At 39.7% G+C, this 15906-nt stretch overlaps 1 protein-coding gene across 7 annotated transcripts in view; it reads right to left on the bottom strand.

The window, feature by feature from the left end:
- Positions 1 to 15906, bottom strand: part of LOC124789791 (tyrosine-protein kinase Shark) — a 134599-nt gene that overhangs the window by 6014 nt on the left and 112679 nt on the right. For 6 of the 7 annotated variants that reach the window (XM_047257276.1, XM_047257268.1, XM_047257284.1 and 3 more), the window contains exon 15: positions 3336 to 3462. In XM_047257276.1, coding sequence (XP_047113232.1) covers positions 3336 to 3462 — 127 coding nt within the window. The remainder of the gene's footprint in view (positions 1 to 3335; positions 3463 to 15906) is intronic. The other variant, XM_047257315.1, reaches the window with a different exon arrangement.

Consider the following 15906-nt stretch of genomic DNA (forward strand, 5'->3'; position numbering starts at 1 on the left):
CATTTCGTTTCATCTAATCAATTAGTGCTGACTTTCTCATGGTTACAATCCCATTCCATTACTGTTCTTATCTGCAACTTTATACTAGAAAAAATGTTTCTCATAAATACAATTCAAACAACTGGGATATCTGTTTCTGTTAACCTGTTATACGTGCTTCCAATCAGAATCACCATATTGACTAATAATGACCATCTCTGGTTGCTCTGACCAGAATGCAATGATGTCGCATCAAATGCAAGCATCAATCCAGAACAGGGCAGGAAAGGGTGAGAGACAGCAAGGTACAGGTCAGCGGAGAGGAGTCAGCAATGCCTGGTGGAGTGTGCAGGGACTAAATGGCAACCAGATGAGGCTGATTGGTGCAGCGTCAGGATGCTGTGGGGGAAAGAAAGGGAGGTGTGTGTGTGTGTGGGGTGGGGGGGGGGGGGGAGGAGCAATAGAGAAGAGGAACAGAGAACAGAGAAATGACTGGTGGGTGTATTAGCAGAGAACAGAGGTCAATGAGAGTGACGGGCTATGAACTGAAAGGAAGTAATCGAACAGATGGAGCAGAAACTGTCGAGTGGAGGGTGTGTGGACAGTAGGTTACCTTTGGTTGAGACTGGGATAGTTTTGGAAGTGCAGAACCTGTTGTAAGGAAAACTCCTATCTGTGCAGATCAGAAAAGCTGGTGATGGAGGGGAGGATCAAGACGGACCATGTTGCAAAGCAGCCACTGAAATCAGCTGCAAATTGTGCCACAGGGTGATCCACTTTGCTCTCGGCCACAGTTTGGCATTGCCCATTCATCCTGATGGACAGCTGGCTGGTAATCATACCAATATAAAAAGTTTTGCAACAATTCTAGCAGAGCTGGTATAAGACACAGGTGCCTCTTATGGGGTAGAATAAGCCTGTGACAGGGCTGGAATAGGAAGTTCTGGGTGGGTGGATTTTGCAGGTCTTTCATCCAGGTTTTCAATAGGGATATGATCCCTGTGGCAAGAAGTTCAAATTGGCAGTGGTGTAGAGGTGGACTAGGATGTTGTGGAAGTTGGGTGGACAATGGAACACCACTTTAGTAAAAAGGATTTGGGTAGGATGTCCCTCATATCAGGTCATAGTGATAGATAATCAAAGCCTGGATGAAGGATGTGGTTTAGTTGTTCCAGTCTGGTTTGGTATTGGGTGACAGAAGGGAGCCTCCTTTAAACCTGTTTCTTGGTGGTATGTGAGGATATGGCACAGGAAACCCGTTTGCAGACTAGGTCTGGTAAACAGTGCCTGTGTGTGAAGGTCTTTGTGAGACCTTCACCACACTGGGCAGGAGAGCTCGTGTCACAGCAAATACACCACCCCCACCCGTATCAAACTAGCCCTCCTCTTTCCCTGTCCCACTCTGGATTGCTTCTTCGTTTGATGTGACACCATTGGATTCTGGCCACAGCAGCTGGAGATAGCAGTCATGTGTGCATGAAGTGTGCTTTTTTGCATGAATGTGTGTGTTTTCTTTTTTTTCTGAATAAGGCTTTAGCCTAAAGCTCAATGTGTAACGGTCTTTTTGTTGTGCCTGTCTGCAACTTGACGTGCATCTTCACGGTGATTACTACGTTACTCAGAATGCTAGTGCCAGTGAATACATGAAAAGTTGCCATAAATACACATACATGAAAATGACTGAATGCGACCAAGGCATCCAAATTAATTTATTTATTTAATACTAATGTATGTTGCAAGAGTACACTCTGCAACCACACTGAAAGTTCTACATTTTTCATCATTTTTTAATTAGTATGCCTTTCAACACTTTATAAATTAACTACACAGATCTACTATCATTTCTGCATCATTAATAAATGAGTTTCCACAATATATCCACTGAAGAAGCAAAGAAACTGGTATAACTCCCTAATTTCGTGTAGGGTCCCTGCGAGCATGAAGAAGTGCTGCAACACGATGTGGCATGGACTTGACCAATATCTGAAGTAGTGCTGGAGGGAACTGATACCATGAATCCTGCAGGGCTGTCCATAGATCAGGAAGAGTACAAGGGAGTGGAGATCGTTTCTGAACAGCACGTTGCAAGGCAGCCCAGATATCCTCAACAATGTTCATGTCTGGGGAGTTTGGTGCCATGCAGAAGTGTTTAAACTCAAAAGAGTGTTCCTGGAGCCACTCTGTAGCAATTCTGGACCTGTGGGATGTCGCATTGTCGTGCTGGAATTGAGTAAGTCCGGCGAAATGAACAAAAGACAAGAATGGAAGCAGGTTATCAGACAGGATGCTTATGTACGTGTTGCTTGTCAGAGCTGTATCTAGATGTATCAGGGCTCCCATATCACTCCAACTGCACATGCGAACACCAGTAAAGAGCCTCCAGCAGCTTGAACAGTCCCCTACTGACATGCAGGGTACATGTTCATAGGCTTGATACAATTTGGAACGAGGCTTCTCTGAGCAGGCAACATGTTTCCAGTCATTAACAGCCCAATGTCGGTGTTGATGGGCCCAGGCGAGGCATAAAGCCTTGTGTCATACTGTCATCAAGGGTACACGAGCGGGCCGTCGACTCTGAAAGCCCATATCGATAACGTTGAATGGTTTGCATGCTGACACTTGTTGATGGCCCATATTGAAATCTGCAGTAATTTGTGGAAGTGTTGCACTTTTGTTGCGTTGAACAATTCTCTTCAGTTGTCATTGGTACTGTTCTTGCAGGATCTTTTTCCGGATCCAGCGATGTCAGATATTTGATCTTTTACCAGATTCCTGAGATTCACAGTACACTTGTGAAATGGTCATACGGGAAAATCCCCACTTCATTGCTACCTCGGAGATGCTGTGTCCCATAGCTCACGTGCCGACAATAACACCACATTCAAACTCACTTAAATCTTGATAACTTGCCATTGTAGCAGCAGTAACCCATGTAACAACTACGCCAGATACTTGTCTCTTATATATGTGTTGCCGACCGCAGCGCCATATTCTGCCTGTTTACGTATCTCTGTATTTGAATGTGCATACCTATACAAATTTCTTTGGCACTTCACTGTACTAAACATAGACTAAAACTGAAAATACTCAGTTTGTGCTCTTGTTACAGATAGTAATTTATTCTCAATCCATGGGCTGCTGTCCTAGTCATTAAAGAAACAATTCTTTATTTACAACCACATTTTTAATATTCTAAGCTACACATTTGTGACACCTGCAAAAAAATGTTAACTGAAAACTGGAAGGGTACATAATTTACAATGGAAACAGTGTGTGAAGCTATACAAATTAAACTATAAAGAATTTTGAAGTTAACTGTAAACCTGAAATAATGTACAATACCACTCTAGACTTACCTCAGTACCTTTTAATTCACCATATGGCTGCATTCCAAAGGAGAACATCTCCCATAAGGTCACCCCAAAGCTCCACACATCACTAGCGTGTGAAAACGTTGCGTATTTGCATGATTCTGGTGCATACCTAAATCAAAGTAATTATCGTTTGAAAACACTGATAGCAGTAATAACACGAACATATATAATATTATACTCCTGCAAATACTGCCAGAAACAATGGTAAAAAAAGGAAGGGTAAATATGTAAAAAGCAACACAATGTTGACCATTTTATTTTCTCAAAATATTTATCATGAAAATCTTTGTACCTTTACATTCCTGTAAATTAATTTTAGATAAAGTTTTCCCACTAATTTTTCAAGAGTTGTAAGTTTACATTCATATTATAAGTGAACATGTCAGGTTTGCAGTCCACACTGACATACTGTGATGATAAAGCACAATCCATGCACAGTCATGCCCTTAGCCACCTTTCTTAAAAATTTTGAATTTTATTAGGAACCACTAACAGCATGTTAGTGACAGTCTTTTGCATTTTTGGAGATACAGCTGCAACAGGGCTATCTTTTGGGAAGAAAGTAGCCACCATTCTACTTCTAACATTTGACCGAGCGAGGTGGCGCAGTGGTTAGCACACTGGACTCGCGTTCAGAAGGACGACGGTTCAATCCCGTCTCCAGCCATCCTGATTTAGGTTTTCTGTGATTTCCCTAAATCGTTCCAGGCAAATGCTGGGATGGTTCCTTTGAAAGGGCACGGCCGATTTCCTTCCCAATCCTTCCCTAACCCGAGCTTGCGCTCCGTCTCTAATGACCTCGTTGTCGACGGGACGTTAAACACTAACCACCACCACCACCACCACTTCTAACATTTCTGGACTGGTCAGCTTTCACTGGAGTTTCATCGGGAGAAATCCACACCACTGACAGAATCTTTGTTTCTGGACCATACATACGTAAATTACATACATACATTAATCCTTGTTCCATAGATCATGAATAAGACATTTCGTAATGATGTGGAATGTGTCACTTTAACACAAGTTTTCTTTTCACGAACTAATTAATTAATTTTTTTCAGTTACTACTTCATATCGAAGAATTCATCTATTGAGTAGAAGGAATTGTCATTCAGAAATTCTTTTAATTTGCTTTTAAATGTTGGTTGGCTATCAGTCAGACTTTTAATATAATTTGGCAAATGACCAAAGATTTTTGTGGTACCATAATTCACCCTTTTCTGTGCCAAAGTAAGATTAAATCCAGAATAGTGAATATCATCCTTTCCTCTAGAGTTGTAGGTATGCATTTCGCTGTTATTTTTTAATTGGGATGGGTTATTAATGACAAATTTCGTAAGTGAATAAATGTATTGCGAAGGTACTGTGAATATCCCGAGTTCCTTAAATAAATGTCTGCAAGGTGATCTTGGGTGGGCTCCAGCTATTATTCTGATTACATGCTTTTGTGTAATGAATACTTTCTCTCTTAATGACGAATTGCCCCAAAATATGATGCCATTTGAAAGCTGTGAATACTAGGCTAATTTACTGATATGTTTATCACCAAACTTTGTAATAACCCTTATTGCATAAGTAGCTGAACCTATCCATTTCAGCAGGTCATCGATGTGTTCCTTTCAATTTAATTTCTCATCAATGCACACATCCAGAAAAGTTGAGTATTCTATCTTAGCAACAGACTTCCGTTTATAGTCTGTATTTATCAATGGTGTTATGCCATTTACTGTAAAAAATTGTATAAACTGTATTTTCTCAAAATTTAGCGAGAGTCCATTTGCAGAGAACCACTTAATAGTTTTCTGAAAGACATTTATTTGCAATTTCCTCAGCTGATTCTTGCTTCTTGGGTGTATTTACTATACTTGTATCATCAGCAAAAAGAACTAACTTTGCATCTTCATGAATATAGAGTGGCAAGTCGTTAATATGTATCAAGAACAATAAGGGACCCAAGGCTGACCCTGTGGGACACCATTCTTGATATCTCCCCAGTTAGAGGACTCTACTGGTTTTTATAGACTATCTGTACTGTTAATTTCAACCTTCTGCATTCTTCCAGTTAAGTATGAATTAAACCATTTGTGCACTGTCCCACTCATACCACAATATTTAAGTTTATCTACAAGAATTTAATGATTCACACAATCAAAATCCTTTGAGAGATTACAAAATATCTCAATGGGTCATGTTCGGTTATTCATTGCATTTAATATTTGATCAGCGAAAGCATATATAGCATTTTCTGTTGAAAAGCCTTTCTGAAAACCAAACTGACATTTTGTTAGTACTTCATTTTTACAAATATGTGATGCTACTCTTGAATACATTACTTTTTCAAGAATTTTGGATTAAGCTGTCAGAAGTGAGACTGGGCAGTAGTTGTTAGCATCAGCTCTATCCTCTTTTTTATGCAATGGTTTAACAATAGCATATTTCAGTCTATCTGGAAAAATTCCCTCTTTCAGTGAGCTACTACATATGTGGCTGAGAATCCTACTTATTTGTTGGGAACAAACTTTTGGCACTTTTACTTTAGAGTGAATTTATTATTTTCCTAATTTCAGTGGGAGAGGTGGATTAAATTTCAATTTTATCATATTGCGTAAATTCAGGTTTCACTACCAGGAACAACACTAGAAAGGTTCCGGAATAGCCGTGCATGTTTGCTCATCAGTCAAAGAATGACGAACCAGATAAGATGAAACTAAACTTCATTGACTCAAAAACAGCCATGCTATATTTTGGACAACAGAAAAATCTGTGTGTAACATCAAATTCATTAAATATCACAGCGTTGTTTTCTGGAAAGTATTCTTGCAGCAGCATTACCTTGCAACTGCTGTTCTAGTCTTTCAATAAAGTTCTGTCTCTCGAAATTCCCAGAACCATGTAAATATTGTGATATACGAAGAAGAAAGCTTCTGAAAATAACCACTGTAAATTCAAAATGCCTTTAGACTCGCATAAGTCACAACTGAACTTGTAAAAAGTCAACCCATCATCATAGTGCAATCGAGACATAGTAATCATAGTACATCCAGCATTAAATATTAATCTTGAAAGACGCCACTGTCTGCTTTATTCCTAGAAGTTTAAAAATATGGGGCACAACATAGGTTGCCACAAAACTTCCATAAACCCTATATGTGCCTTTAGTACATTACTTATGGCCAATTGTTTAACACTAAATTTTTTAGGCGCAACAGTTACAACCTTTAGCAATTACAACTTTGATTTACAAAAGAGAGTCTTCTGGCTTTCTTGGTGCAGCCCACCACGAATTCCTCTGCTGTGTCATCCTCTTTATCTCACAGCAGCGCTTGCACCCAATGTCTTCAGCTATTTGATAGACATATTCCAATAATGGTCTTGACACATATCCTATCATCCTGTCTCTTCTTCTAGTCAGTGTTCTTAATACTTAACTTGCCTTGCTGATTCTGCAGATAACATCCCCATTTCTTATATTATCAGGCCACCCAATTTTCAACATCGCTCTTTAACACCAAATCTCAAAGTTTTCAGTTACTTTTTTTTTCAGTTTTTCCACAGTCTATAATTCACTTCCATGGAATGCAGTGCTCAAAATGCACATTCACAGAAATTTCTTCCTCAAATTATGGCCTATGTTTGGCATGACTAGATTTCTTTTAGCCAGTAATGACCTCTTTGTTTGTTCCAGCCCGCTTTTCATTCTCCTTGCTTTGTCAATCATGTGATATTTTGCTTCCCAGGTAGCTGAATTTCCTCATTTTGTCTACTTTTAGAGAGCAATTTTGATGTTAAGTTTTATCTTTGCTACTCTTCACCTTTCATATTTTTTCACTTTGCTCTCAATTGATGTTCTTTGCTCCTCAGTAGACAGATCATTTCATCCAACAGGTGGTTCCACCCCCCCCCCCCCCCCCCCCCCCCTTTCACTGAGGACAACAGTGTCACCTGCGAGTATTATCACTGCTATCCTTTCACCCAGAAATTTCATCACCCTCTTGAACATTTCTTTTATTTCTGTTGTTACTTCTTTGATGCACAAATTGAGCAGTAAATGCAACAGACTGCATCCCTGACATAAACACTTTTAATCTGAGCACTTCATTCTTGGTCTTCTATTGTTCTTATCCCCTCTTGATCCTTGTACATACTGCATACAAACTAGCTTCTCCTGCAGTTTATACCTATTTGTATCATAAATTCGAACGTCTTGCTCCATTAAACATAGTCAAATGCTTTTTTCTAATTGACAAATCCTATAAACATGTCCTGATTTTTCTTAAGACTTACTTCAATTATCAAGCGGAGCAACAGAACTTAATTTCTTTCATCACAATCAATGTCTTTTGGAAGCCTGCTGCTGCTTCATATGTGATTTAAATAATGAAAAACTGCATCAGTTATATATTTTTCCACTTAGCTCAACACATTTTGAGATTTTGCTATTTTTCAGTATAATGAAACGGATAGTAACTATTCACCATAAAGCAGAGTCGCAGAAGGCACAGCAAAAAGATGTCAGGAAGTTAACAAAAAGACTTTCATAAAGTTAGCTTTTGGCTAACCACGCCTTTGTCAAAAATAGACAACAATAAATAAACACACACACACACACACACACACACACACACACACACACACACACACACAAAAACTCCCACACACATTACCACAGCCTCTGGCAGCTGGAGCCAGACTGCGAGCAGCAGCGCGTTGTGGAAGAGGCAACTGGATGGGGGTAAGGAGAAGGCTGCGGCAGGGAGAGGGAGGGACAGCAGGATAGGGGGTGGGGGATGGTGAAGTGCTGCTGGGAGGTGCAGCAACGTTGTGGAATTAGGACAGCTAGGTGCAGATGGGAATTGAGACGGAGGGCGGGGGAGAGGAGGGGTAGTGGAAAAGGAGAGCAGTAAAGAAACAGGGTGCTTTGGTGGAATGAGAGCTACATAGTGCTGGAATGGGAGCAGAGAAGGGGTTAGACGAGTAAGGACAACGACTAACAAAAGTCAAGGCCAGGAGGATTATGGGAACGTAGGACATATTGCAGGTAGAGTTCCCATCTGCACGATCTGGAAAAGCTGGTGTTGGTAGGAAGTATCCAAATAGCACACGCCGTGAAGCAATCACTGAAATTAAGGACATCATGTTGGCAGCGTGCTCACAACAGGGTGGTCCAGCTGTTTCTTGGCCACAGTTTGTTGGGGGCCGTTGATGCGGGCAGAAAGCTTGTTGGTTCTCATGCTCAAGTAGAATGCAGCACAGTGGTTATAAAACTAGTCTAATGTTGAATTAGTGGAATGCAGCAGTAACGATAATGAAAAAATTGAAGTCATTTGTCAAGTCTTTCAACTCAAGTTCACACAAAAATGGCATGATTAGAGATTATAGTGAGACTAAGAACATTATATTCTCAAACCCTTACACATTTGATTAAAATATGATCAGTCCCTTTCTTTATTATGTAACAGCTGCTTTTTCTATTACACCACAAGTATGGAAGTAATGGCATACAAAATTTGAATAACCATGTATGTAGTCTACAACATGATGTGGTCTCACAAACCTCATTCACATTTTTTTAAATTTTTTATTTAGTTTCCTTTTTTCACACAAGTCAGATCCTATTTGTGAAAAAATGTTTTAATAATTAAGTAAAAGATAAAACCAAACTACCATGGCTAATATAACACAACCTGTATATCGGCCATAAGATCATACTATAGAGGTGGTGAGCTGTCGGAGACTCAAACCCGTACATGTCTGATAATTTATGTACTAGAGTATTACACTAATACAGTTGAGTGCATGTTGGGTATAATGGACGTAGCATACACAATCTCTGCGAAGCTGCAACAAGAAAGTGGAACCAACTTAGGAACAAATTAAATCTAGTGCTGAGTACGTCAGAATAAAATGTCTATTACATGAGAGCAACATAGCTGTAGACAACCTATGACAGAGAGATCAATGATTAGTAGGAATATATATTTATATGAAACCTCACAGTGTCTGGTATTCCAACCCGTACATAGGTGTATCAGTTGAGATTTATTAAATTTTGCTATATTAACATTCTAATCCAATGTGCTTATGCAGGTATCGCATACTGGGAGACGAACCAAGTAAATGACTTAACAGACTGTCAAAAATTTCGTAATGCCATGTTCTTGCTGTTTTGCCTTGTTTGTTAATAATTTTTTCAGGCTGTTTACGTTCAGACGTATAAATTTCAATTCCTTCTAGAATATCTAATTTATAGCCCTTAGGTTCCACATGTAGGATTTTTATATATTTTGTTATGCCAGGGAGCCTATGATTTAAATTTGTAAGGTTTAGTCCTACGGCACTGCTATTATTATACGTGTGTTCTTTAAAGCATGTTTCAGTCTCTTCTTGTTTGCCCAATGTAAATACCGTCGCAGTTACCGCATTTTACCTCTTATACGCCCTGTTTTTTTTTTTTTTTTATATATTTCTGTTACAGCTCCCCAACTCGTGATGTAAATGGAAGCCCAATTTGTTATTGTTTCTATATCCTATATTAATATTTGCATGCTTAAATACTTTACCGATCTTTTCAGAAATGGGTCCATGGAAAGTTAGCAATGCATATCTTTTCTTCTCCCAGGCTACAAAAGATGCAGTTCCTGTCCTATCCTTATATTTTCCTAACTTTGCTTTCAGAAAAACCATTTGCTCTAACTACCTGCATTATTACCTCAGTCTCTTTGGAGGCTGCCTCTTCAGGCAGATGCAACTTCACGAGTCTTTTGAACATGGAACGAAAATACACTAGCTTGTGCACTTTTGGGTGGTTGGATGATGCACCAATAATCGTCAGTGGTGGCGAGTTTTCTAAACACGCTAATGGACAACTGGTTTCCATCTTTGGTTAAAGTTAGATCCAGAAAATTTAATGATTTGTTCTCTTCTAATTCAACCAATATACAGATCATGTATGGTTTATTAGCCACAGTAGTTTGGTTTTATGTTTTACGTAATTATTAAAATGTTTTCTCACAATTGAGACCTGACTTGCACAAAAAAGGGGGAAAAAACAATTAAATGTAAATGAGGTTAATGAGCTCGTGTTGAAGACAACATACATGGTTATACAAATTTTGTACTCCATTACCTGCAGGCTTGTGGTATAACAGACAGAACAGCTGTTAGACAATAGACGAAGTTGTACATATTTTAATCAAATGTGTAAGGGTTTGATTTCATAAGGTTCTTAACCTCACTAAGACTTGATAAAAGACTTCAATTTTTTCGTATTCATTACTGCTGCATTCCACTATCAACATCAGACTGAATTAGGTAATTGAGTACTTTTATGGGGAGTAGCCATTGCTTATTATGGTATATTTGATCATGATTTGTTTATTTGTGTACAGAAACAGGAATTTAACCCTGAAACATTGTTTTTATCCTTTTACATTTTACAACAAACTGTGTTTACTGTAGTTGGGGTAGTGACATTTTCAATTGCACATCATAACCAGCATGTATTGTGCAAGGCCTCATATTTTCACACTACTTTTTATGTATTTACTACAGCAAATTGTCACTGACAACAGGCCACTTAAACTATTTATTTCATATTATTTCTATGAGCTTTACTCTTTGTGTATTGTATTTCATTTCTGCTATGGGATGTAAACAGATGTATAATAGTAGAGATACGAAACCTGAAAGTTTATTTATCTTTTTAAATACATTATGATATATCCAGGTACAAACATTATTGTTTGGTGTCATTTTACTGTTGTCTAATAATATGTACAGACAATATTTCCATTGTCATGTTTTGTGCCTTCCCAAGACCTAGTCTACGAACCTATATAAATATTTCTGATTGGACCTACCCCTACCAGGCACTTTATGACTTTTTACTAAATTAACTGCAATTTTTACAACATGATATAAAACTATATGTACTTGACATCTTTTTTATCATTGTACCTATGATTACTGTCTTTCTGTACGCATTTTTTGTTATTTGTTGCCTTCACTTGTGTTTGATACGCTGTCACCTAGCAGGCACTTTAGTTTTCTTGCATGGCTCTCCAGCCACTGATGTTCGCTTCCTATTCAATAAGGCATACTTAAGTTCACTCAGTGTGTATTGAACCGGGGTACAGGGTGGTGCACAAAAATTTGGCCCAAGTACTAGACCGCTTATTGTCGCCCACCAATCGTCATTTATTGTTTCGAAACTGTTTTTTCATTAGCTTATTTGTTATTTCTTTATTGCCTAAATATTATGTGTTTAACTATTCTGCTCAATGCGGCAACAAATCATACAGAATTGGCGAGCAGTCCACTTGGAACCGGTTTTTCGTGCCTCACCTCATATTATTTCACTGCGATCTGCCACATAACGCTACAGTTGGCTAAATGAAAGGTTTTGGAGAATCACGAAAATTACTTCTACAAGCGTGTAAGAATTCTTTAATGAATAAAAACTCTATACTCCAGGGGGGAGTTAAGTGCCCTCTTTTGGCGCCTTCCATCTTCAGTCACCTATGCTACTAACTTTCAGTTTTTCATAAGAACCATATATCATGCACAAATGAACGGTGAACGAGTAAAAATGAATGGTTCCCAAAAAAGATAGATCACTAGTGAACTAGTTCCCAAGAATGAACAAGTTTGCCCATCTCTAACCGGCACGCCTTCCCGCTCGGGAAGCAGCACATTAGACCGCGCGGCTAGCCAGGTGGGCACTGATTCAGTACACTGTATGGTGTTTGTTCCCTTAATTCGCATGTATAATGTCTGGTTGTATCACATTTGTACAATGTGTTTGCAATGTGTAATTGGTTTTGTACAAAATTTGATTATGAAATTTTCGAAATGTATCATTAAAAAAGAGTGGTCACAAAAAAACTTGTGGCTATTTTACTATTATCATAGTGTGGATAATTGCTATTCCCATACTACTATCTAGTGTCAACACGGGCACACATCTCATTTGCAATTTTACATCGCAAATGCAGCTGCACCATATCCTTGTAATACATCTAGGTGCAAGACCTGCCCGAAACATCCTGCCACCACCACCTACTCAAGTCGAGCAAAACATCACCTATCCCATCAAAGGCAGGGCTACTACCTGTGATACCAGTCATATGATCTAAACGCTAAGCTGCAGCTACTATGTTGCAGTCTACATGAGCATGAGAACCAACAAGCTGTCTGTCTGCATGAATGGCCATCAACAAACTGTGGCCAGGAAACAACTGGACCACCCTGTTTCTGAGCATGCTGCAAACACGATGTCCTTAATTTCAATGACGGCTACAGCCTGCACTGTCTGGATAATTCTGTCAACACCAGCTTTTCTGAAATGCACAGATGAGATCTCTATCTGCAATACATCCTACGTTCCCGTAACCCTCCTGGCCTCAACCTTCGTTAGTCATTGTCCTTACTCTGTTCCCATTCCAGCATTATACAGCCCTCATTCCACCAACACATCCAGTCTTTTTACTTCTCTTCTTTTCTGATACCCCTCCTTTCTTCCCCACCCTCTGCCTAGCCGCCTGAGTGCACCTAGCTGCCCTAATCCCACCTCGGCTCTGCATGCTCCCAGCGGCACTTTACCATCCCTCACCTCTATCCTACTATCCCTCCCCCTCCCTGGCCCAACTTTCTCCTTACCCCCACCCGGTTGCGTCTCCCATAATGTGCTGTTGCTTGCAGTCTGGCTCCAGCTGCCAGAGACTGTGGTCATGTGTGTGTGTGTGTGTGTGTGTGTGTGAATTGCGTTTGCATTTGCATTTGCATTTGCACGCACGCACGCGTGCGTGTGTATGTGTGTGTGTGTGTGTGTGTGAGAGAGAGAGAGAGAGAGAGAGAGAGAGAGGCCTTGTTGGCTGAAAGCTAACTTTCCAATATAGTCTTTTTGTTACACCTTTCTGCAACTCATTGTATCTGCTATATGGTGAGTAGCAACTATCCTTTTCATTATATCATCATTTTCTGGTGGATTTGTTTACAGAAATTATCTATGTAAACATATGCACTTGAAAATGAGGATAAATTCTCAACATGTATTGGGCTACGTTGAAAAAATACATAACTGGTGCAGTGTTTCATTATTTAAATCATGACCAACAAAACTGTCTCTCTGGTACCTTGATCTTTCTTAAAGCCAAACTGACCATCACCTAGAAGATTCTCAATTTTCTTCTGTATGTTATTTTTGTTGGAAACTTGGATTCATGAGCTGTTACGCTGATTATGCAAAAGTTCTCACGCTTTGCTGTCCTTGCTATCTTGGATGATATTTTCCTGAACATCTGATGAGATGTCTCTAGTCTCATATATTCTACACACCTTTCTAAATAGTCGTTTGGTTCCAAAACTGCCCCCGAAGATATAGGACTATTCCCTACATCTTATTTGTTAACAAGTCTTCCGAAGCTCTCTTAAACCCTGGCTTTAATGCTGGATCCCCTAAAGCTTCCATACTGACTCCCATTTCCTGTTCTATTATGTCACCAGATAAATCCTTTCTCTCATAGAGGCTTTCAGTGTACTCTTTCCATCTATCTGCTCTCTCTCCTGATACAGTGGAATTGCTCTGGCACTCTTAACGTTGGCACTGTTGCTGTTGATTTCACCAAAAGGTGTATCAACTTTTCTATATGTTGACTCCTTCCTTCCAAAAAACATTTCTTTTTTGATTTCTTCACATTTTTCCTGGGGCCATTTCACTTTACCCCTTGTGCACTTCACATTTATCTCATTTCTGAAAGATTTACTCATACATTTCTGTATTCCCATCTTTACCTGAACATTTTTGCACTCCCTTCTTTTGTCGATCAATTGAAGTATTTCTTCTCCAAGGTTTCTTCACAATTGCCTTTCTTGTATCTATATTTGTCCCACTTCTGTGACTGCCTTTTTAGTGATGTCCAGTCCTTTTTGACTGAATTGCCTACTGTTGCATTCATTACTGTAGTAACTACAACCTCAGACAACTTCAAATGTTTATCATCATTCCTCAGTACTTCAGTATCGCCTTTACACTCGCACTGATTCTTCTGGATGATTCTCTCAAGCTTCAATCTACTCTACATTACTGGTAAATTGTGATCTGAGTCTATATCTGCAATCTGATTTCTGAATCTCTGTCTCACCACAATATAATCCATCTGGAATCTTTCTGTCTCTCCAGGCCATTTCCAAGGCTACCTTCTTGTCTTGCGATTACTGAACAGTGTATCCACACTTACTAACTGAAATTTCCTGCAGAACTCAATTAGCTATAACCCAGACCTGGCTATTCCAACTCTGTCCCATAGGGTAAGGGCACCTGCAGCCCATCCACTGGGCAGGCATAGGTGGTAGGTCACCCGCCATGCCATCCTATTCCACTGCATTAAGGCCATGTTCTGTCGTGTGAAAATACCCTCTTGTCATTGATACTATGAAAGATTTAAATCTTTTAAAATAACATGGGTAAGCTGAGTCCATTTGAAGTGCAATTCGGTAAGAGAAACACCCCTTTTTTGAAACGTTTTTAATCTCTACAATTACCCCCAGAGACATGAAAGTTTCACTCTACAGCGGAGTGTGGGCTGTTACAAAACTTCCTGGCAGATTAAAACTGTGTGCCGGACCAAGACTCGAACTTGGGACCTTTGCATTTTGCGGGCAAGTGGGGCAGAGTGAAAATTTCATTCTGGAAACATCCCCCAGGCTGTGGCGAAGCCATGTCTCTGCCATATCCTTCCTTCCAGGAGTGCTTGTTCTGCAAGTTTCACAGGAGAGCTTCTGTGAACTTTGGAAGGTAGGAGAAGAGGTACTGGCAGAAGTAAAGCTGTGAGGATGGGTCGTGAGTCATGCTTGGGTAGCTCAGTCGGTAGAGCACTTGCTCGCGACAGGCAAAGTTTCTGAGTTCGAGTCTCGGTCTGGCACACAGTTTTAATCCTCCAGAGACATGTTTCACACTCAGAACTGCGCTCTACCAAACTTATGGTCTGTAATTTTGGAATGGTACATAAGTGATTTAGTAAATGGTGATCAGTTTTTGAAAACACAACTCAACTGGATTACATTCTTCTCATCCTGTCCAGTACTTCTCCCTTGACCTGGAGTTATGGGCAACTTTTCTGAACCCCATTCATTTTCCTAAGCCTCACAGGTCCCCTTCCTTCCACCTTCAACCCTTTTGCTAGAATGAGCAGCCACTGGCTACAAAAGCTTTCAGCCTTTAATATCTCTATATGCGTGGTCTTCTGGCGCTGCTTGGTGAGTAGATTTTTTATCCATCCAAATACACTGTAGTAAATGGTGTAGGGTTATCTGTAGTATTAGTAGCATTGGTGAGGAAAGAAACATAAATGAATGTGACAGAGAGAAACTGGGAGCCAACTTCTCTCTGTTTTGCACATAATTAGGACCACACACCATTCCGTGTTAGTCCACTGTGTATTTGATGCCCTTACAAAATGTAAATTGCATTTTATACGATAACTAGCAAGCCCAGCAATTCTTCACAATTGCTAAGTACATCTGGCAGTTGTACACACATTCTAATCTCTTT

This window comes from Schistocerca piceifrons, chromosome 1, assembly GCF_021461385.2.
Source record: "Schistocerca piceifrons isolate TAMUIC-IGC-003096 chromosome 1, iqSchPice1.1, whole genome shotgun sequence".
Lineage (NCBI taxonomy): Eukaryota > Metazoa > Arthropoda > Insecta > Orthoptera > Acrididae > Schistocerca > Schistocerca piceifrons.